The sequence below is a fragment of the Geotrypetes seraphini genome, chromosome 4 (genome assembly GCF_902459505.1).
Source record: "Geotrypetes seraphini chromosome 4, aGeoSer1.1, whole genome shotgun sequence".
Classification (NCBI taxonomy): Eukaryota; Metazoa; Chordata; class Amphibia; order Gymnophiona; family Dermophiidae; genus Geotrypetes; species Geotrypetes seraphini.
The window spans coordinates 176297965-176321877 of record NC_047087.1 but is presented as its reverse complement, the minus strand read 5'-3'; the positions used below and the strand labels follow the sequence as shown (position 1 = coordinate 176321877).

Sequence of the window (23913 nt, the reverse complement as noted above, 5' to 3'; positions counted from 1 at the left end):
CTGGGAGAACTGGAACGACGGTATCAAGTCTCTAGGAACCAAGCTGTTAAGTGCAGAGACTGCAGGTTGGGATGAAGCAGAGATCCGACTCTGCGTAAGCAGAGAAGGAAAAACAGGCAGAAGAGGCTCCCTGGAACTGAGCTGTAGCAGAAGGGAGAACCAAGGCTGCCGGGGCCACCGAGGAGCTATCAGAATCATGGTGGTGTGCGTGGACTTGAGTCTGACAAGAGTCTTCAGAAACAGAGTGAATGGAGGAAACGCATACAGAAACAATGCCATCCAATCCAGGAGGAAGGCATCCGCTTCGAGCCTGTGGGGGTCGTAGACCCTGGAGCAGAAACGGGGCTGCTTGTGATTGAGGAGGAACGCGAATAGATCGACATCCAGAGTCCCCCAACGAGCAAACACCTGACGCAGGATCGAAGAATGGAGAGACCATTCGTGAGGCTGTAGCAGACGACTCAACCTGTCTGCCAGAAATTCTGCTGGCCCTGAATGTAGACTGCTCGAAGAAAAATGTTGCAGCGGACGGCCCAATCTCAGAGCTGCATCGCCTCCAGGCACAGGGACCAAGACCCCGTGCCCCCTTGTTTGTTGATATAATACATGGCGACCTGGTTGTCCATTCGAACATGGTCGTGAAGCAGGTGACAAAAAGCTTTCAGAGCGAGGAAAACCACCTAAAGCTCCAACAGATTGATGTGACAAAGCGGGTTGGCACTGGACCAGAGACCCCGAGTGCGAAGACCGTCCAGATGAGCCCCCCAAACAAAGGCCGACAAGTCCATCGTGAGGACCTTCTGTGGAGAAGGAGCATGAAACAGAAAACATCTGGAAAGATTGGAAAAGAGCATCCACCAGCGGAGAGACTGCTTCACTAAAGGAGTCACGACAATGAGTCGAGAGACAGGATCCCGATCCTGGTTCCATTGAGAGGCCAGTGTCCACTGAGGAATGTGGAGGTGAAATCTGTCAAAAGGAGTCACGTGAACAGTGGAGGCCATGTGACCGAGCAGGACCATCATGAGTCGAGCTGGGACCGAGGACAGGAGGGCTACCCGCTGACACAAGCGGACAATGGTCTCCTGACGAGGCAGAGGCAAGAAAGAGCGGAGAAGAACCGTGTCGAGGACCACTCCGATGAACTCGAGAGACTGGGATGGACAGAGGTGAGATTTGGGAAAGTTCACCTCGAATCTGAGACTCTGAAGGAGGCAAATGGTCTGATTCGTTGCCTGCAGAACCTCCAGGCGAGAGGGCGCTTTGATCAACCAATCGTCGAGATAGAGAAACACTAGCAGTCCCCGTAGACGCAGGGCCGCCGCTACTACCACCAGACATATCGTGAAAACCCACGGAGAGGCCGCTAGGCCGAAGGGAAGAACACAATACTGGAGATGGAGATCCCCCACCCGGAATCTCAGATACCGGCGCAAGGCTGGATGGATCGGAATGTGCGTGTACGCCTCCTTGAGGTCCAACGAGCACAGCCAATCCCCTTCCTCCATCAAGGGATACAAAGTGGGAAGGGTGAGCATCCTGAACTTGTCCCTGACCAGAAACTTGTTCAGAGCCCCAAGGTCCAGGATCGGACGCAGATCTCCTGTCTTCTTGGGTACCAGGAAGAACTGGGAATAAAACCCCGTATTCCACTGATCCGGAGGAACCTCCTCGACCGCCCGAAGGCGAAGGAGGGCCTGAGCTTCCTGCAGAAGAGGCAGACGAGACCTCGCAGAAGGAAACTCTTGGCGGAAGGTCCAGGGGTATGCGACTGAAGTGAAGGGAGTACCCTTCCTGTACAATGGAAAGGACCCAACTGTCGGTGATAAGACTTTCCCACTGAGGATAGAAATGACAGAGACGACTCCCGATTGGAAGGGGGAAAGACTCCAGAAGGAAGGGAGCTGGCAGGCTCGGACAGGAATTGTCAAAAAGACGGCCCAGGCTTCGCCGGAGCCGGAGGCTAGGCCTTAACGACGTTGTTGTGGAGGCTGAGGCCAATTCGTAGGTGGCCGAGAGAATGCAGGAGTAGATTTCTGCGGATACCTTCGAAGAGGAATTTTGTAATGCCGGGTCGGGGGAGTCTTCGGCTTAAGTCTCACCAGAGAGGCGAAGGACCAATTTGGAGGGAATGGCCGTAACCGCATAAGGTGTCTCCAGGTTCCGGAGAAATGTCTGTCGAAGAATCTGATGGAGGGGCAAACGCAGCGCCTCACGAGGCGGATGAGAAACACCCATCTCCGCCAGGTATTCCTGGGTATAACGGGACTCATACTGGAGGTCCAGATTCAGGGCCTTACCCATGTCAGAAATGAAACGAGCAAAGGAGGAGGTTCTCGAAGAGGAAGACACATCCTCTGGAGGGGACCCCGATCGCGATCTGGGGGCAGCAGAAAACGAGGGAGAAATTTCCCTCGTGTAGTATGCCAGAGCCTCGGAATCATGCAAATGGGAGATTGAGGAGGTTCGACTAGACCACCTCGGAGGCGTCGAGAAACGGCCCCGGGAAAAGTGTATCGTGGAAGACCCCAGAGTCTGAGGCACTAGCGTGCGCAGCTTCGGCAAAGACGAGTAAATGAAAACTCCCCTAGAAGCTTCGAAGAGGACCCCTAGGAGGCGCCCACCAGCTTCGTCAGCGAAAGCGAACCAGCTTCCATCTCCAAGTCAATAACAATAGTCGAGGTCCTTGTTGTCGGAGACCGGCGGAGAAGGCCACAATTTTTTGGAAGCAGCGAACCTCGACGAAGTAGAGGACGAAAGACAAGCCCCCTTCCGAGACCCTCGGAAAGTCACAGGCCCCGGATCAGGGGACGAAGAATCGCTTGAGGCGACTCTTACAGGTACGGCCCCTTGACCCTAGAGAAGGGAGGTCAGTGGCGTCAAGGTCGGAAGAAGTTGGCTCACAACCGAGGAAAGCTGCATAGTAAGGATAGCCTTAAGCATGTCCTTGAACATAGGCACCGAGACCAAGGGAGATTGGGTCGGAAGTGCAGCAGTGCGCTCCTTCGGGGGCAACCTCGAGGAAGAGTATTCCCTATGTCAGGAGGCACGCTTTGTATGAGATCTCGACAAGGCCGATGAGGCGGCACCCACGTGAGACTCCGAGGAAGGCTTCTTTGCCAGCACACCTGAGGAGGGAAGAGGAGACTTACCCGAGGCCGGTGTAGCAGGAGGGGAAGAGGCCTTTGAGGTCGAGGGGGACTTTGAGGCCGAGGCACCCAACGACGGTGCCGAAGCCGAGCTCAAGGCCTGTCCCGCTGGATCCATCAGGCCAAAGAGTTGGAGAATCTTGGCCACCCTCAGACGAAGAGCCTGTGGTTGCAAAGTCGCGCAATGCAGGCACAATTCAGCACGGTGCTCCGCGCCCAGGCACTCCACACACCAACGATGGGGGTCGGTGATGAGATCACCCGGTTGCACCTAGTGCAGTTCTTAAACCCGGAACGAGGCTGGGACATAAGAAAAAAAAGACGACCACGGCCCCGCGAGGCCCAGCGGCCAAAGCAAGACTGGTCAACTCTGTCAAAAAGACATGGAAAATAAAATAAAGACGTGAACATAAGAACATAAGAAACGCCTTCACCGAATCAGACCTTTTGGTCCATCCAGTCCGGTGACCCGCACACGCGGAGGCCAAGCCAGGTGTTCCCCGATGAAACCTGTTTACCCGTATCCATCAATGTGATTTGCAAGAAGGTGTGCATCCAACTTGCCCTTGAAACCCAGAATGGTGGTCTCCGTCACAACCTCCTCCGGGAGAGCATTCCAAGCGTCCACCACTCGCTGCGTGAAACAGAACTTCCTGGTATTTGTCCTGAACCTGTCGCCTCTCAACTTCAATCCATGACCTTTTGTCTGATTCACATTTGACAATGTGAATAACAATGCTTCTTGCTCTATTTTGTCGAATCCTTTTATTATCTTATAAGTCTCTATCATATCCCCTCGCAGTCTTCTCTTCTCAAGGGTAAATAAGCCCAGTTTCCTGAGGCGATCTTTGTAGCTCAAATTTTCCATACCTAATACTAGCTTCGTAGCTCGCCTCTGCACCCTCTCCAGCAGGGTCACATCCTTCTTTAGGTAGGGAGACCAGTGCTGGGCACAGTACTCTAGGTGTGGTCTGACCATTGCTCTGTAAAGCGGCATTATGACGTCCGCCGATCTACTCGTGATTCCCTTCTTTATCATGCCCAACATCCTGTTTGCCTTCTTCGCCGCCGATGCGCACTGCGCCGACAGCTTCAGGGTCCTGTCAATCAGTATCCCCAGATCCCTTTCTTGTTCGCTCTTGCCCAGCACAGCGACTCACCCGAAATAAAACAAATAAGCCTCGGTGCAAAGAGGGACAATGAGATTGCGCGAAGCAAAGGAGCAGTGCTTCTGGCTCCGCGGAAGACATAGAACTGAAGACATGCTGAGGAGACACATGTCCTAGATCGGGCGGGAGGGGCTCTCGCGCATGCACTGTACACTCGCAAGCTTGAAGATCTTCAAGCTTGCGAGAACGTCCGTTTGGGGGCTCCATAGATGACGTCACCCACATGTAGAGAATATGCTGCCTGCTTGTCCTGGGATAAAGAATGTTTGTGTCCCTTATTATTTACTTTGTAATGTTAGATATTTTATGCATGTTTTATTTGTACTCTGCCTAGATTGGCAGAATGTGGAATAAAATTTTTTAAAATAAAATAAAAATATTCGACTTTAAATTTTTTTGTTCTAGATCCTAAGTACGTCAGATCCAAGACAAAGATCTAGATATATCTAAGTATATAACAAACAAACAAACAAAAATTTATGATGAATAATAATGTTTTAAGTTTTATTTTAATGCTGAGCTGGATTAGTACATTTTTGACTATTCCACTCAAACTTGCTTTTGACCTTGCAGCCCTGGTAAAAGAAGATGTTGATTCCTTGCTCTCAAGCAATTAAGAAAGTCTCAGGCTGGATAGACTATACAGATCTTTAAACTGATTGCTCCTGCACTAACTGAATAGTGCAGGGGTGATAAATAGACAAGAGCATGGGCAGTTCCAGGAATAATCCACATAGCAGCAGCAGTAGTCAATTCCATCTAAATAGCTTGGGACAGAAAAAGCTGCCTAAGTATCCAGATAGCTTAACAGAGCATTACCACTACCTGGATCATACCCAGGCTAATTTTTGTTATCTGAACAACAGTGACAATTACTGGATTAAATGCCCTGTATAATTTAAGAGACTATATCACCACCCTACCAACTGTAGTGTTTAAATCTTTAACTGTGTGTTTTTAAAATATGGTAGCCAATGGCTGACATTTCTGCAACAGATTCTCAGTAGAATCCACTTGCACCTTTTATACATATTATTTTGCTATGCCTCTAGCCTCCATTATATTTAAATGCAGAAATTTTTTAAAAAATTATACAAACCTTTTGATAGTGCAATGGATTGTCAATGGCATAGGACAGTGTTGAGATAAAATTTGGTTTTGTAATCAGTGACACACACTCCTGAATCAGAAATTGAGTCTGAAAAACAAAAAGGAAATAAAGGTCTCAGTTTTAATGTTTAAAAAGCTTCTACTTTCACAAAATATGGAGAATGTTTTATTGCAGGGTAATTTCTAAATATTAGTACACAAGATATTCATATTTGATGATAGAAGGACTTCAGAAGGGTAAACTGCAGCAAATAATTTCTTATATCCTGCAAAATTTTTCTAGGATTAATTGTGATTTACAATAATTATAAAAGACAGTTGTAGTTACAGTAAGATTGCTTGGATCATGGATGTGTGTTCCTCGTGTGGGTTACAAAGAGAAGAAATGTTTTTAGTACACTAAAGTAGCCTATCAGAGTCTTACCCAGCTTACACTAAATACCATCACAAGCTCCACACTGAAAAAAAATCCAATATCCATATTAGAAAAGGAATGTATAATTTCTCAGAGAGAAAAAGGGAAGAGGATATTCTCTGAGAGGAAAGGAGTAGAAGACATATCTCTGGATAAATATATGTACAATATTTTGTTCTGAGCTTTGATAAGTTTGGGGAGAAAAGCTAAATTATAGGTTCTCTTATATAGACAGTTTATATATTCTTACTATATTTCATAGCTACTAAGAATCAAACTAAATAAGCATACAATATAATCCTAAAGCTCTCTATGAAACAAACACTAAATAAAGAATATAATATAATCCTAAAACTCTATATACTAGTCTAATATATTCCTAGAAGCTTAAAAAGAGACCTTGATAGGTGAGACACTCTAGGCAAGTGGGTTTATATGCAATGACTGGGTGGTAAGGTGATATTCTTGGGGTTCGCCCCTTGTTTTTGCCTTTACGTCTCTGAGAATATACATTTTTTGATAACTCTGACTTTGTGTGATACCGCTACGATTATGGGAAAGTTTGGATATCTTATAGGAAAGTGATTATCTCTTTAATCACCATCAGTGATAGTTTGCCAATATTTTGGTTTCCCCATTTTTGGTTTGACTGTGTCTGCACCTCCGAGTCCCGGCAGCCTTGTGGCCATCCTCCTCATCCTGGAATGAAACGTTAGAAGAGGAGGGCTCCAAACTGGGTCTTCACTCTTCTCCTCTTCCCAAGCGTAATGTAAGCAAGAAGGGCCCAATTGTCACTGCCACACACATTTTTTAAACCCATTTAGTGGGTTGTCGTTGTTATGGGCTGCAGTTATGGCGATTAGGCGTGGCAAGTAGAACGACCACTGGAGACTCAGAGACAAAGCAGAGCAAGGTCAACTAAGTAGTGGGTCGAGTTAGAACCAGAGCTCAGAGAAGCTGCCTGCCTAGGTTGGAAACGGAAGCAAGCGGAGTCAGCATCACTGGTTAGAGCGAGATTCCCAAAGGTAAGGCTTCCAATTGTAAACCCACACTTTCTGCTTGCCTGATCCACATAGCAAAAATGGCCAAGCTGGGGAGGGGGGGGGGGAAGAATAGGGCCCAGCAGGGGAAGCCCCGAAACTAGCATTTTTGGGAAGTCCTATCAGCTTAGCTGATCAGAAATTCACCTGCAATCAGCTCAGTCATCAAAGACAACCCCTCCCTCATTGGCAAAAGTGAACCCACTTCCTCTTGCATGACGACACACATGCCCATACCTATACCCCTACCGGGAAGGGGAAGGGTTGCTATTTTAAAGAGGCAGGCCTGCTGGCAAGAGTGGACATCTGTCTTGCCAGTCAAGGTATGGGGTGTGTGTGGAAGGGGGGGTTGTGGTCATTCAGGCAGGGGGAGTGTTAACGCAGGAGAGTTAAAGTAGGGGGTGGGTGTTGTTCAGGCAGAAGGGAGTGGGCATCCCTCCTGCCAATTTCAGCATTTCAGATATGGGAGGGCGTCGTCAGGCAGGAGGGAATGAGCATCCCTCCAGCCAATGGGGGTGAGGGGGTTGTCAGCACAAGCTGACCTGATAAAAGGGGAATCCCTGATCAGTTGAGCCAGCAGGACTTCCTGAAGCTCCCAGCTTCAGTGCTTCCCCTGCCAGTTTAGCTGTTTGGAGCTTCCCCTGCGATCAGTATTACAATAGTTAAAAATGCTAGGTTTTTGATCCCCCCCAAAGTTCAGATCTTTTAAAAGGTATGACTTCCACCATGTTTAACAGGGCTGCTGAAACTCCCTAGGGTTTAATACAGAAATTCAGTATATTCTAAAGGCAGTGCATCGCAAACTGTGCCGCAGGACAGAAAGATTCCAGGTGTACCATGAGACATTGGTGAGGAAGAGAGGCAGTGGCGTCAGCTGACCTCATACAGGACATGCCTTTCGTAGCAAGAGGCACGTCCTGTAGGCAGTTAGCCGACACCCTTACCTCTTGTCCTCGCCAGCGCCTCTCCTGCTCCACCACCCCCCAACTTTCAGCTCAGGACCCTGTCAGGAGGGCCTTTACGCATGTCCAGATGTTGACATGACGACATCACGTCTATATCTGTACATTTCCAAGTGCCCTCCAGCTGCAGCCGGGAGTTTACTGTGCCAAGTAAAAAGGTTTGTGGGACACTGCTCTAAGGTGTAAAGAAATACATCATCATAGTCTAACTTGGTTAACTATCTCAGTCCATTCCGTAAGAATATATTGAATCTGTATTAATCAGGGAGTTTCAGCAGCAGATTAAAGCTGTGAACATGCAAGATAAACTAGTGCTGCAAAAAGAATCTCACTTAAGACTCCAAACTGTAGCTTCATCTCTTTCATTCCATCTATTCTTCGTTTATTTTTTAATGAGAGAACTTTTGCTCCTGTTTTCTGAAGTCAAGGTGTGCATTGGTTGCTGGGAAAATCAAGTACTTCATTGCTGTAGTGTTGACACTAAGGCTTGTAGCTCATTGACTCATCGAGCAGTAGTGAGGGCAATTAGAAACACCACTTTCCAAGTGAGATACTTCAGATGAGCCTTATAGCAATGTTACTTACCGTAACAGTTGTTATCCAGGGACAGCAGGCAGCTATTCTCACTAGTGGGTGATGTCATCAGACAGAGCCCCGGTACGGACGTCTCACAAGCACGTGTTGCTTGTAGAAACTTAAAGTTTCTAGATGCCCGCACCGCGCATGCGCTGGTGCCTTCCTACCCGGAGATCCGGGCGTGTCTCCTCAGTTCAGGTAGCTAGCCTGAGAAGCCAACCCAGGGGAGGTGGGTGGGACGTGAGAATAGCTGCCTGCTGTCCCTGGATAACAACTGTTACGGTAAGTAATATTGCTTTATCCCAGGACAAGCAGGCAGGTATTCTCACTAGTGGGTGACCTCCAAGCTAACCTCAGTGGGATGGAGGGGGAGTTGGCGACTTAAGAGAATAAATTTTTCAATACTGTTTGGCCAAACTGTCCATCCCGTCTGGAGAGGGTATCCAGACAATAATGTGAGGTGAATGTGTGAACCGAGGACCAGGTGGCAGCCTTACAAATTTCCTCGATTGGTGTTGATCTGAGGAATGCTACTGAGGCTGCCATTGCTCTGACCTTATGGGCTGTGACCTTACAAGGAAGTGATAATCCAGCCTGGGCATAGCAGAAAGAGATACAAGCCGCCATCCAATTAGAGATGGTGCGCTTAGATACGGGTCTTCCCAACTTGTTAGGATCGAAGGAGACAAAAAGTTGAGGAGTGGTTCTGTGTGGCTTGGTGCGATCCAGGTAGAAAGCCAAGGCACGTTTACAGTCTAGAGTGTGAAGGGCCGATTCTCCGTGGTGAGAATGGGGTTTAGGGAAGAATACTGGAAGTACAATGGATTGGTTGAGATGAAATTCGGAGACCACCTTAGGCAGGAATTTCGGGTGAGTGCGGAGGACCACCTTGTCATGATGGAATACTGTGAATGGTGGATCCGCCATCAATGCCTGGAGTTCGCTGACTCTGCGAGCGGACGTAAGGGCTACAAGGAAAAGCACTTTCCAGGTGAGATACTTAAGAGGGGCCCTGTTGAGTGGTTCAAACGGGGGCTTCATGAGGTGGGAAAGGACTACATTGAGGTCCCAAACTACTGGGGGTGGTTTGAGAGGAGGGTTAACATGGAAGAGTCCTTTCATAAATCTGGCGACCACCGGATGGGCCGAGAGGGGTTTCCCTTGTAGGGGCTGGTGGAACGCCGCAATAGCGCTCAGGTGGACTCGTATGGATGTGGACTTGAGCCCAGATTGAGATAGGTGTAGGAGATAGTCCAGCACGGAGGATAAGGAAGCTCGCTGAGGTTCCTTTGACTTAGAAACACACCATGAGGAGAATCTGGTCCATTTCTGGGAGTAGCATTGTCGAGTGGCGGGCTTCCTGGAAGCTTCCAAGACCTCCCTCACTTCTTGTGAGAATTGGTGAGGGGTTACGTTGAGAGGAACCAAGCTGTCAGGTGGAGAGACTGCAGGTTGGGATGAAGTAGTGATCCTTGATGTTGAGTAAGTAGTGAAGGAAACACTGGAAGTGGTACTGGTTCCCTGCTGCTGAGTTGAAGTAGGAGGGAGAACCAAGGTTGTCTGGGCCACCGAGGAGCTATTAGAATCATGGTGGCCCGTTCGAGTTTCAGCTTGACCAGGGTCTTCTGGATCAGCGGGAATGGTGGGAACGCATATAGAAATCGTTTCCCCCAGTTCAGTAGAAAAGCATCTGCCTCGAGGCGATGAGGAGTGTAGATCCTGGAGCAAAACTGAGGCAGTTTGGAGTTGTGGGGAGCCGCAAAGAGGTCTATCTGAGGCGTCCCCCATTGCGTGAAGATTTGGTGAAGGGGTCTGGAATGGGGAGTCCATTCGTGCGGTTGTAGCAGACGGCTTAGTTTGTCTGCTAAGACGTTGTTCTCCCCCTGGATGTATACTGCTCTGAGTAGGGCGTTGTGGCGCACCGCCCAGTCCCAGACTCGTAGAGCTTCCTGGCAAAGGAGGGCCGAGCCCGTGCCTCCTTGCTTGTTGATATAATACATGGCGGCCTGATTGTCTGTGCGAATGAGGATTACCATGTCGTGAAGTAGGTGTTGGAAAGCTTGGAGCGCATTGAAGATGGCTCTGAGTTCCAGTAGATTGATTTGGTGTAGTCTTTCCGCACTGGTCCAGAATCCTTGGGTGCGGAGACCCTCCAGGTGGGCCCCCCATGCATAATTCGACGAATCGGTTGTGAGAACTTTCTGATGGGGGGGGAGAGTGCATCAGCAAACCTCTGGATAGATTCGAAGAGGTCATCCACCAAAGTAGAGACTGCCGAAGAGCAGGTGTGACTAAGATGCGTTTGGATAGTGGATCGGACGTCTGATTCCACTGTGATGCCAGGGTCCACTGGGGGATCCTGAGGTGGAGTCTGGCAAAGGGTGTCACATGTACTGTGGAGGCCATATGGCCCAGGAGCACCATCAGTTGTCTCGCCGGTAGGGTTTGGCGAGTAGACACCGACTGGCAGAGATGAAGAAGAGACTCCATGCGTTGTAGAGGCAGGAATGCTCGGAGTCGGGTGGTGTCCAGGACCGCTCCGATGAAGGGGAGGGACTGGGTGGGTTGTAGATGAGACTTGGAGAAGTTGATCTCGAAGCCCAAATTCTGGAGGAAGTAGGTTGTAGCCAAGGCCGCCGAAGTGACCTCTGGGGCTGACGGGGCCTTGATGAGCCAGTCGTCGAGGTATGGGAACACCTGTAGACCCCTGTCCCGGAGTGCTGCGGCCACTACCACCAGGCACTTTGTGAAGACTCTGGGGGACGAAGATAGGCCGAATGGTAGCACTCGATACTGTAGGTGCAGATTTCCCACCCGAAATCTGAGGAACTTTCGGGAGGCCGGGTGAATGGGGATGTGAGTGTAGGCCTCCTTGAGATCCAGGGAGCATAACCAGTCGTTCTGCTCGAGGAGGGGGTATAGAGAAGCCAAAGTCAACATGCGAAACTTCTCTTTGACCAGGAACTTGTTGAGGGCCCGAAGGTCTAAAATGGGTCGCAGGTCGCCCGTTTTCTTCGGGACGAGGAAGTACCGGGAGTAAAACCCTCGGTTCAATTGGTCTGACGGGACCGGCTCGACAGCCCGAAGCTGAAGTAAGGTTTGGACTTCCTGAAGAAGAAGGGCGGTCTGCGTCGAGCTTGAAGGATACTCTCTTGGAGGATGGTCCGGGGGGACCCGGTGGAATTGAAGAGAGTATCCTTCTCTTATGATGGTGAGGACCCATAGGTCCGTGGTTATGGCCTCCCATCGATGGTAAAAAAGATGGAGGCGGCCCCCTATGGGAGAGGCCGAGGTTATGCTCCCGGGAGGGGCGTCAAAAGGGCTGGGGAGCCTTAGGTACAGCCGGTGGCTGAGGTTTTTGCTGAGACTTCTGGGGAGGTTGTCTCTTCGCAGGCTGTCTCGCAGCAGGCGTTTGTCTGGGCATGTAACGCCGCTGGTAAATCAGGGGTGGCCTGGAAGGTCGGGACTGTTGAGGTTTGGGTTTGGGCCGCAGGATGGATTGAAAAGATTTTTCATGATCCGACAGCTTCTTGGTAACAGTTTCGATAGACTCATCGAACAGGTCAGCTCCAGCACATGGTACGTTGGCGAGTCTGTCCTGCAGGTTGGGATCCATATCGATTGTACGGAGCCATGCCAGGCGACGCATAGCTACCGCGCTTGCGGCGGCGCGTGCCGAGAGTTCAAATGCATCGAAGGAGGATTGCATCAGCTGGAGGCGTAATTGGGAGAGGGAGGCTACCACTTCCTCGAACTCGAATCGAGCTTGGTTGTCTATGAACGGAGTGAACTTGCGGAGTACCGGCAAGAAGAACTCCAGATAGGAAGAGAAAAAGAAATTGTAGTTTAGCACCCGTGACGCCATCATGGAGTTTTGGTAGAATTTTCTACCAAATTTGTCCATCGTTCTCCCCTCTCGGCCCGGCGGTACAGAGGCGTAGACCTGGGAGGGATGAGAGCGTTTAAGGGAGGACTCGACCAGTAGGGATTGGTGGGAGAGTTGAGGGCCCTCGAACCCTTTATGGTGCACGATGCGGTATCGAGCATCGAGTTTGCTGGGGATCGCCGGTATGGAATACGGTGTTTCGAAGCACTGCATGAAGGTCTGGTCCAGTAATTTATGCAAGGGGAGCCAAAGCGACTCCGTTGGAGGGTTAGGTAAATGCATGGTGTCCAGATACTCTTTGGAGTATCGGGAGCCCGTGTCAAGGGTCACATCCAGATCATCCGCCATTTGTCGGAGGAATGATGAGAAGGACAATTGTTCCGCCAGCGTCGGTCTGTGGGACGGGCTGGAGGAGGAGGAGGCCTCCAGGTCCGTGGACATGGGGGAGTGGCAAGGAGAATCGGGCACCGATGTCTCCTCGTACTCCGGGCCCCCCGGAGGGGACACCTCTGATGAGGAGTATCCCCTACGTTGCAGTTTTTTCTGCGGTGACACCTCCGAATGGCGTGAGGAGTGCCAGGATGAGTGCCTCGATCGGTGCCCGTCTCGGTGGCGGGACGGGGATCGGGATCGTCTGTGCATCGCATGGTCTCCCGAGGCCCCCAAGTGGTGGATAGGGCTGGAAGCGGTGGATCGCAACTGGTTTTGCGATGCGGGTTCTTGCGATGCTACCCAAGTCTGGTAAGGAGTACGGAAGAACTCTTCCTGACTATGCCCAGGGCTTCGACTATCGATCGGAGGTCTGGTCCCATGTTGGCGCGGAGGCGTAATGGGTTCTAACGGCGGCATATCGGTAAGCGAGGCTTGCCGCGTGGGCATCGCCGCCCTCCCCCGTTCGTCCTCGTCGGTTGTCGAGGTCGAACGGTGTGGGGGAGGGGGAGGGGCGGACCGCCCCTTTGGACCGGTACCGGGAGGTCACCCTGTATGGCAGCGATGAGCCCGGGTCCGATGGTCTGCATGAGCTCAACGAATTGAGCTTCCAGCACGGACCGTAGCGAAGCCGATAAGAAGGGATCCGCACCGAAAGGGGGTCCTCCTGCATGGACATCGCGCTCCTTCGAGGCCGAGTGCTTCTGCTTAGTAGCTTTCGGCACTTTGATGACCATTGGTGGCACTGTGGAAGGAAGAGGTACCTGAACCGAGGAGACCGGGGCAGGCACCGACGTCGAGCTCGTGGATGGTGTCGGGGTGAGCGATGCCGGTTTCACCACACTCGATGCAGGAGGGGTCGATGCCGGTTTCGCCCGAACCGGGGAGGTATCAGATGAAGTGGAGGCTGAGGGATCCTTAGCTGCGTCCATCTTGAACATCGATTCCCACAATAGGCAACGCCGCTTGAATGAGCGTGCCGTAAGGGTAGAGCAAGGCTTGCACGATTTCGGGATGTGGTCAGGGCCCAAACACTGCAAACAGCGCCAGTGAGGGTCCGTGAGTGAAATCGCGCGTTGGCACTTGCTGCACTTTTTAAACCCGGTGATTGGCCGGGACATAGGCCGGAAAATCTCCGCCGCGAGGTCGAAGCCAGTGGGCCTGAGCCACGTGGCCGGCCCGTTCGACCCGCCGGAGGAAATAATCTTCTTTTTTTTTTTTTTTTTTTTGAAAAAGAAAAGTACTGTTAACTGTAATTAAAAGAAAGCGAAAACGCGGACAAGGAAGGCAAATTTAACTGAATTCAGCTAGCGCATGATGAAGTTGAACTTCTCAGCTCCGCGGAAAAGAAAGAACTGAGGAGACACGCCCGGATCTCCGGGTAGGAAGGCACCGGCGCATGCGCGGTGCGGGCATCTAGAAACTTTAAGTTTCTACAAGCAACACGTGCTTGTGAGACGTCCGTACCGGGGCTCTGTCTGATGACATCACCCACTAGTGAGAATACCTGCCTGCTTGTCCTGGGATAACAATTGGTTCAAATGGAGGCTTCATGACTTGAGAAAGGACAACATTGAGGACCCAAACCACTGGAGGAGGTTTGACACTGAAAAGTCCTTTCATGAATCTGGAAACCAGAGGATGAGCAGAGAGAGGTTTCCCTTCAGTAGACTGATGGAAAGCAGCAATTGCACTAAGGTGGACTCGGATTGAGGTAGACTTGAGACCAGACTGAGAAAGGTGCAACAGATAGTCCAAAATTGAAGATAAGGAGGAAAGTTGAGACTCCTGATGAGAAAAAAAAACAAGCCGAAAATCTAGTCCATTTTTGGTGATAGCATTGTCTAGTGGTAGGCTTCCGTGAAGCTTCCAAGACATCCCTCACAGATTGAGAAAACTGTAGAGGAGCTATGTTGAGAGGAACCAAGCTGTCAGGTGGAAAGACTGCAGGTTGGGATGAAGCAGAGATCCCTGATGCTGCTTAAGCAGAGAGGGAAAAACTGGTTGAAGGTATGGCTCCCTGCTGCTGAGTTGAAGAAGGAGGGAGTACCAGGGTTGTCTGGGCCACCGAGGAGCAACCAGAATCATGGTGGCATGGTTGGACTTCAGCTTGATCAGCGTCTTTTGAATGAGAGGAAACGCATATAGAAAGAGATTCGTCCAGTCCAGAAGAAAAGCATCTGCCTCGAGGCGATGAGGAGTGTATATCCTGGAGCAGAACTGAGGCAGTTTGTAGTTGTGGGGAGCTGCAAAGAGGTCTATCTGAGGCGTTCCCCATTGAGACAAGATGTGATGAAGGGGCATGGAATGGAGAGTCCATTCGTGAGGCTGTAGAAGACGACTCAAGTTGTCCGCCAAGGCATTATCCGCCCCCTGAAAGTAGACAGCTTTGAGGAAGGTGTTGTGGCGAATTGCCCAATCCCAAACTTTCAGAGCTTCCTGACAGAGGGAGGCAGATCCCGTGCCACCCTGCTTGTTGACATAATACATGGCGACCTGATTGTCCGTGCGAATGAGGACCACACAGTCGTGAAATAGATGCTGAAAAGCATTGAGAGCATTGAAGATCGCCCTGAGTTCCAGGAGATTGATGTGATACTGATGATCCGTACTGGTCCAATAGCCTTGAGTACGGAGACCATCTAGATGAGCCCAAGCGTAAGTTGAAGAATCGGTCGTGAGAACCTTCTGATGAGTGGGAGTGTGAAAAAGTAAGCCTCTGGATAGATTGGAAGAGAGCATCCACCAGCGAAGAGACTGTGTCAGAGCAGGTGTGACCTGGATGCGTCCAATGAGAGGTCACAGTCCATTGAGGAATTCTGAGGTGAAGTCTGGCAAAAGGAGTCACGTGTACTGTAGAAGCCATGTGACCCAGAAGAACCATCATGTGTCTCGCCGAGATGGATGGGCGAGAGGAGACCAAATGACAAAGACGGAGAAGAGCTTCCAGACGTTGTTGAGGAAGGAACGCTCTGAGTTGGACTGTGTTCAGAACAGCTCCGATGAATGGAAGAGTCTGAGAAGATTGGAGACGGGATTTCGGAAAGTTGATTTCGAACCCCAGACTCTGCAGGAACCAGATAGTTCGTTGGGTCGCTAGGACGACTCCCTGAGACGTGGAATCCTTGATAAGCCAATCGTCCAGGTAAGGAAACACCTGCAGACCATGGTTCCTGAGCGCAGCGGCCACCACCACCAGACACTTGATGAAGACTCTGGGTGACGAGGCCAGGCCGAAAGGGAGCACTCTGTATTGAAAGTGAAGATTCCCCACACGAAATCTGAGGTACGGACGGGAGGCCGGATGAATGGGAATATGTGTGTAGGCCTCCTTGAGATCCAGAGAGCATAACCAGTCATTCTGCTCGAGGAGGGGATACAGGGAAGCCAGGGTCAACATGCAAAACTTTTCTCTGACTAGAAATTTGTTGAGCATCCTGAGATCCAAAATAGGACGCAGATCGCCCGTCTTCTTTGGAACAAGGAAGTACCGGGAGTAAAAACCCTTGTTCTGTTGAGCCAAAGGAATGGGCTCGATAGCTCGAAGTTGAAGCAAAGCTTGAGCTTCCTGAAGAAGAAGGGCGGTCTGGGTCGAGTTGGAAGGATACTCTCTTGGAGGATGTTCCGGAGGAACTTGATGGAACTGAAGAGAGTATCCCTCCTTGACGATGGAAAGACCCAGAGGTCGGTGGTAATAGTCGTCCATCGGTGGAAAAAATGATGGAGATGACCTCCAATAGGGGGAAAAATGGAAAAAGGCAGAACGACTGAGGTTATGCTTTGAATAAGACAGTCAAAAAGGCTGAGGAGCCTTGGGCACAGCAGGTGTCTGAGGCTTCTGTTGCTTCTGAGGATGCTGCCTCTTGACAGGCTGATGGATGGCAGGAGCTTGTTTTGGTGGAAAACGCCATTGGTAAATCAGAGGATGAGCTGGCTTCGGCTTCGGACGGAGAATAGATTGAAAGGATTTCTCGTGGTTCGAAAGCTTCTTGGTGGCAGCCTCAATAGACTCAAAGAGGTCAGTGCTAACACAAGGGACATTAGTCAGCCGGTCCTGCAGATTTGGGTCCATGTCGATAGTATGGAGCCACGCCAGGTGTCGCATGGCCACCAATCAAGCAGTAGCCCGAGCAGACAGTTCAAAGGCATCATAGGAGGACTGAAGAAGTTGCAGTCGAAGCTGGAACAATGATGCCAGGACTTCCTGGTACTCAAAGTGCGCCCGAGAATCCAAATAGGGCATGAACTTGTGAAGGATGGACAGAAAAAACTCAAAATAAGTGATGAAATGAAAGTTGTAGTTGAGAACTCTGGAGGTCATCATGGAGTTCTGGTAGATGCGACGACCAAATCTGTCCATCGTCTTGCCCTCTCTGTCCGGAGGAACAGTGGCATAGACTTGAGAAGGGTGAGAACGCTTCAAAGAAGATTCCACCAGAAAGGATTGATGAGACAATTGGGCACTGTCAAACCCCTTGTGATGGACAGTCCTATATCTGGAATCCAATTTCCCTGGAACAGCTGAAATGGAATAAGATGTTTCCAGACAGTGGACAAAAGTCAGATCCAAAAGCTTTGGAGAGGAAGCTTGAGGGATTCCGCAGAAGGTTGAGGGAGATGCATAGTGTCGAGATACTCCTTAGAAAATTTGGACCCAGTGTCCAGCTGAATATCCAAATCGGCTGCCATCTGACGTAGAAAAGAAGAAAAAGACAGCTGTCTGCCAAAGCCTGGCCTCAAGAGGGACTCGAGGACGTCGAGGCAACTTGATCCAATGAAGACGGGGATCTGGATGGAGAAAAAGGCCCCGCTGGGTCCTCGAGATCCGGAAGTGGAAGGGTCAAGGTGGACGGTGGGGAATACTGAAGAAAAGGCTGCTTCCGATTAGGCGAGGCATGCCTGGATGAATGTTTCGAAGAATGCCTCGAGTGATGATGCGAGCTGTGCCTCGAAGCAGGCCTCGACACTCGAGGAGAGTGGGTCCTCGTCGAAGCCCCCAGAGAATGGATGGGGCTGGAGGCTGTGGAACGAAGCACCAGTGGTTGGGTTGAAGAACCTCGAGGCACTCGAAAAAACTCTGCTCCTTGCGATGCATGCATCGATGCCAGACCAGACACTCGCAGAGACTCTGCTCCCTGTAGAGAGTGTGCGTACGGCTCAGACTCAGGAGGCGGCTCGACCTCGCAGGAGACCTCCGCATGCCCAGGATGGATTTGAGAGAGAAGCTTCAGCCCCATTGTGGTAAAGAGCTGAATGAATTGCTTCTCCAATAAGGTCTGGAACGAAGCCGGCAAGGATGGATCCGCGTCTCCAACGGGACCACCTGCACGGGCTTCGTACTCCCTCAAGGCAGTGTGAGAGTGCTTGGACTTGGAAGCCTTGGGCACTTTAAGCACCACCGGGGAAAAGAGCTGCTATGCTATCTGACCTGAAGAGACAGAGCCAGACACTCGCAGAGACTCTGCTCCCTGTAGAGTGTGCGTACGGCTGAGGCTCAGGAGGCGGCTCAACCTCGCAGGAGACCTCCGCATGCCCAGGCTGGATTTGAGAGAGAAGCTTCGGCCCCATTGTGGTAAAGAGCTGAATGAATTGCTTCTCCAATAAGGTCTGGAACGAAGCCGGCAAGGATGGATCCGTGTCTCCAACGGGACCACTTGCATAGGCTTCATGCTCCCTCAAGGCAGTATGAGAATGCTTGGACTTGGAAGCCTTGGGCACTTTAAGCACCACCGAGGAAATGGGCTGCTACGCTATCTGACCTGAAGAGACAGAGGAAGGCACCGCAGCCTGCGTCAAAAACAGCCAGTACAAACGAGGCAGGTTTGAGGAGGCTTGGAGTAGAAGATGTGGAAGCCTGGAGAACCTTGGGTGAGGTCGATGGCAAAGCGCCCTTCGATGATGAAAGCTCCATCAATGACTCCATGCTGAAGAGCTGCTCCCACAAGATGCAACGACGCTTCAAAGCACGGGAAGTAAGTGTTGAGCAAGGCCGGCACGATTTTGGGAGGTGCTGAGGCCCAAGACACCGAAGACAGCGTCGATGAGGGTCCATTAGGGAAATCGCACGCTGGCACTTGGAACACTTTTTAAAACCAGTCGCAGGCCGGGACATAGGCCGAAAATGCTCCACCGCAAGATCGAAGCCGCGGAGCTGCGTTCACATGGCCTGCCCGGTCGAACGGACGGAAGAAATTTTTTTTTTTTTTAAACAAGAAAAGAACGACAAAAATCAGCGATTATGAGAAAAATAACCCAAAACCGCAGACCTAAAGAAGGCAAAGTGAAAGCACTTCACGCAGAGAGTCGAAGATGGACTTCTCGGCTCCGCGGAAAAGTAAGAACTGAGGAGATGCGCCCTGCGATGGGCAGGAAGGCACTCGCGCATGCGCGGTGCGGGCGACTCGAAACTTCGAGTTTCTTCAAGCAAGACTGCTTGTGAGGCATCCGCATCAGGGCTCCGTTGGATCACATCACCCATTAGTGAGAATACCTGCATGCTTGTCCTGGGATAAGAAGAGCTACAGGATGCTCTTCTCCCCAGAAACATGCAGTCTCAATGCAGAGCATCTAGCTGATGAAGAGCGTTGATGAATCGAAAGAGTACATCGATGCCTCAATGTAGAGCAATGATGTTTTAATGGGGAGCATCGCTGTGATGTTGAGGATTGATGTCTCGATGGCGAGCGTCGTCTACTGGTAGATAAGAGACTTAAGACTGATACCCCAATGGAGATCCTGAAACGGTACCCTGCAGCCTCAAAGTGCTATGCTTAGGCTGAGCCGGTACATAGGGAGTCTATGTTAACACCGGTGTTGCATGTAACTTAAACATGTCACCAATCTCCCTCTTGAATAACTCTTTGAATTGCTCTTTGAAGAGCTGCACCAGTACCCTTGGCTCAACAGCCAGTACCATCGGTGTGACAAGCTGTCTAGGGGTGAGTGACCTGAACGAGGATACACTTCCTGAAGGAGACAACCTGCAGAGATGAGAGCAGTGGTGTTGCCTTTTGGTTTGCATTGAGGGATTCAATGCTGTAGAGACCTGTGTCACTGGTTGGGAAGAAGATGGCTTCTTAGCTGGCTTCCCCAATGTTGGAATCTCATCCAATGCCGATGTTGATGCTGGTACCGCAGACTGAGAATTTTTTCCAGTGTCCATAGCTGAACCAAAGAGCTTCTCTTGTTGAATGCAACGAGCTTTCAGTAAGCATTTCTGCAAGATGGAACAGCACAGGCAGGAATTAACAAAATGCACAGGGCCTAAATACTGCAAACGCCAACTATGTGGGTCAATGATGAAAATAGGCCGCTGGCACAGACAGCACTTTTTAAAGTCTGTCAACTGTTTCAACATGGATGGGAAAATTGCAGAGGCAAGATCAAACGCGATTAAAATTTTGAAGAGGAAAAAAATCACTGAAAAATAAACGAAGGCAGAACAGCTTCAGTGTTAGGAAAAAGATTTTTTTTTTAATTTAAATGAAAAAAACACCCAAAGGCCAGGTAAAAACATGATACAGGTTGAAGGCAATGCTGACTGGATGGTCCAGAAAGCACAGTTACTTACCGTAACAGGTGTTATCCAGAGACAGCTGGCAGATATTCTTGACTGATGGGTGACGGCACCGACGGAGCCCCGGTACGGACAATTTTAGAGTGATTGCACTCTAAGAACTTTAGAAAGTTCTAGCTAGGCCGCACCGCGTGTGCGCGAGTGCCTTCCCGCCCGACAGAGGCGCGCAGTCCCCAGTTAGGATAAGCCAGCTAAGAAGCCAACCCGGGGAGGTGGGTGGGACGCAAGAATATCTGCCTGCTGTCCCTGGATAACACCTGTTACGGTAAGTAACTGTGCTTTATCCCAGGACAAGCAGGCAGCATATTCTTGACTGATGGGTGACCTCCAAGCTAACAAAAAAGAGGGATGGAGGGAAGGTTGGCCATTAGGAAAACAAATTTTGTAAAACAGATTGGCCGAAGTGTCCATCCCATCTGGAGAATGCATCCAGACAATAGTGAGATGTAAAAGTATGAACTGAGGACCAAGTAGCAGCCTTGCAGATTTCCTCAATAGGAGTGGAACGGAGGAAAGCTACAGACGCTGCCATAGCTCTAATCTTGTGGCCTGTGACAGAACCTTCCAGCGTCAGGCCCGACTGAGCATAACAGAAGGAAACGCAAGCGGCAAGCCAATTGGACAGGGTGCGTTTAGATACAGGATGACCCAACTTGTTAGGATCAAAAGACAAAAACAGATGATCTGTGAGGTTTGGTGCGATCAAGATAGTAAGCCAGAGCACGTTTACAATCCAAGGTATGCAAAGCCTGTTCACCTGGATTAGAATGAGGCTTTGGGAAAAAAACAGGTAGAACGATGGATTGGTTAAGATGAAACTCAGACACAACCTTAGGAAGGAATTTTGGATGTGTACGGAGAACGACCTTATCATGGTGAAAAACAGTGAAAGGTGGATCAGCCACCAGTGCATGGAGCTCACTGACCCTCCTGGCAGAAGTGAGAGCTATAAGAAAGACCACTTTCCAAGTTAGAAATTTAAAATGCGTTGTGGCCAAAGGCTCGAAAGGAGGCTTCATTAACGCAGAAAGAACCACATTAAGATCCCATACAACAGGAGGAGCCTTAAGAGGTGGCTTCACATTGAAAAGGCCCTTCATGAACCTTGAAACTAAGGGATGAGCTGAGAGGGGTTTTCCATGAATCGGCTCATGAAAAGCTGCAATAGCACTAAGGTGGACCCTTATCGAAGAGGATTTAAGACCAGAGTCAGATAAGGACAACAGATAGTCCAAAACCAGTCCCACTGCTGTAGACATGGGATTATGGTGATGTAACAGGCACCAGGAAGAAAACCGAGACCACTTTTGTTGGTAACATTGAAGAGTAGACGGTTTCCTGGAGGCAGCAATAATAGAACGGACAGGCTGAGAAAGGAGAGCGTGAGCCGAAGTCAGCCCGAGAGATACCAAGCTGTCAGGTGCAGAGACTGTAAGTTGGGATGAAGCAGTGTTTGCTGATGCTGTGTAAGCAGTGAAGGAAACAGAGGAAGAGGTATGGGTTCCCTGGAACTGAGTTGAAGTAGAAGGGAAAACCAATGCTGTCTGGGCCACCGTGGAGCGATGAGAATCATGGTGGCTTGTTCCCTCTTGAGCTTGAATAAGGTGCGCAGCATGAGCGGAAGAGGAGGGAATGCATAAAGGAAGAGATTGGTCCAATCCAGGAAAAATGCATCGGGTTCCAGACGGTGAGGAGAGTAAAGTCTGGAGCAAAACAGGGGCAGTTGATGGTTGTGGGGAGCTGCAAAAAGATCCACTTGAGGAGTGCCCCATTGAGAGAAAATGAACTGGAGAGTCGAGGGGTCGAGAGTCCATTCGTGAGGTTGAAGGATTCTGCTGAGATTGTCTGCTAAGCAATTCTGTTCCCCCTGGATGTAGACTGCCTTCAGGAATAGGTGACGAGCAGTCGCCCAGGTCCAAATCCTTTGAGCTTCCTGACATAAGGGACGGGATCCCGTCCCTCCCTGTTTGTTGATGTAGTACATTGCAACCTGGTTGTCTGTGCAAATGAGAAGAACTTGAGGAAAAAGGAGATGTTGGAAAGCTTTGAGGGCGTAAAACATCGCTCTGAGTTCCAGGAAATTGATGTGGTGTTTCTTTTCCTAGGTGGTCCAAAATCCCTGAGTTTGGAACTCGTTCAAGTGAGCTCCCCATGCATAGGGGGAGGAATCCGTGGTGATGACCAGTTGATGAGGAGGTAGATGGAACAGTAGACCTCTGGACAGATTTGATGATTTCAACCACCAAAGAAGCGACTGTCGAAGAGACGAGGTCACAGATATGTGTCGTGAACAAGGATCCGTCGCTTGTGACCACTGAGTCGCTAGGGTCCATTGAGGAGTACACAGGTGGAGACGTGCGAAGGGAGTGACATGTACTGTGGAGGCCATGTGTCCCAAGAGCACCATCATGTGATTCGCAGAGATGGAAGGTTGCTGGAACACCTGCTGACAGAGATGAAGGATGGTGTGAAGGCGGTTTGGAGGAAGAAAAGCCCTCATCTGAACAGTATCCAGAATGGCTCCAATGAATTGAAGTCGCTGAGTTGGAATGAGGTGCGACTTGGGTAGATTGATTTCGAACCCCAACAGTCGAAGGAAGTAAATGGTCTGATCCGTGGCTTTGTGAACGGACTGAGGAGAAGGAGCCTTGATGAGCCAGTCGTCCAGGTAAGGGAAGACTTGAAAGTTGTGGGAGCGGAGATAAGCTGCGACCACAATCAGACATTTGGTGAATAACCTGGGCGAGGAGGCTAGGCCGAAGGGTAGCACCTTGTATTGGTAATGATGTTGGTTGACAAGAAAGCGAAGATATTGTCTGGACATCAGATGAATTGGAACGTGAGTATATGCCTCCTTGAGATCGAGGGAACATAGCCAGTCTTCCTGAGAGAGAAGAGGGTATAGGGTGGCAAGAGATAACATCTTGAACTTCTCCTTGACCAGACATTTGTTGAGATCCCTGAGATCTAATATTGGTCTGAGATCTCCGGTCTTTTTGGGTACAAGAAAGTACCGGGAGTAAAATCCCAGGCCTTGCTGGTCCAGAGGAACTGGTTCGATGGCATTGAGAAGAAGGAGGGATTGAACCTCCTGAGCGAGGAGGAGGGATTGAGCCTTGTTGGAAGCAGACTCTTTTGGCAGACTTAATGGTGGAGGAGTCTGAAAGTTTAGAGAGTAGCCGTGGGCGATGATAGCAAGTACCCACTGGTCGGAGGTGATTGCTTCCCAGCGAGATAGAAAAACTTGTAGTCGACCTCCTATGGGCTGAGGTAGAGGACATGAGGGAGGAAGACTGGCAATGTTCTGGAGAAAGGAGTCAAAAGGGCTGTGTCGACTTAGGTTGAGTAGCCGGTTTGACAGTAGGCTGCTGTTGTTGACGAGCCTGTTGCTGCTGCTGAAGCATGTTTGCGAGGTTGAGGAGGATGAGGCTGGGCCGGCCGAGCAGAAAACCTCCTTTGATATGAAGATTGTTGCCTGAATGGACGAGGAGGAGGAGGTTTCTTCTTGTTTTTCAACAAGGTGTCCCACCTAGTTTCATGGGCGGAGAGCTTTTGTGTGGTGGTATCCATGGACTCCCCAAACAGCTCATCCCCTAGGCAA

General features: G+C 50.2%; 1 protein-coding gene across 13 annotated transcripts in view; it reads right to left on the bottom strand.

Annotated features, from left to right (window-relative positions):
• CNOT1 (CCR4-NOT transcription complex subunit 1) overlaps positions 1 to 23913 on the bottom strand; it is a 1050915-nt gene that overhangs the window by 919702 nt on the left and 107300 nt on the right. For all 13 annotated transcript variants that reach the window (XM_033940598.1, XM_033940586.1, XM_033940591.1 and 10 more), the window contains one exon: positions 5418 to 5516. In XM_033940598.1, coding sequence (XP_033796489.1) covers positions 5418 to 5516 — 99 coding nt within the window. The remainder of the gene's footprint in view (positions 1 to 5417; positions 5517 to 23913) is intronic.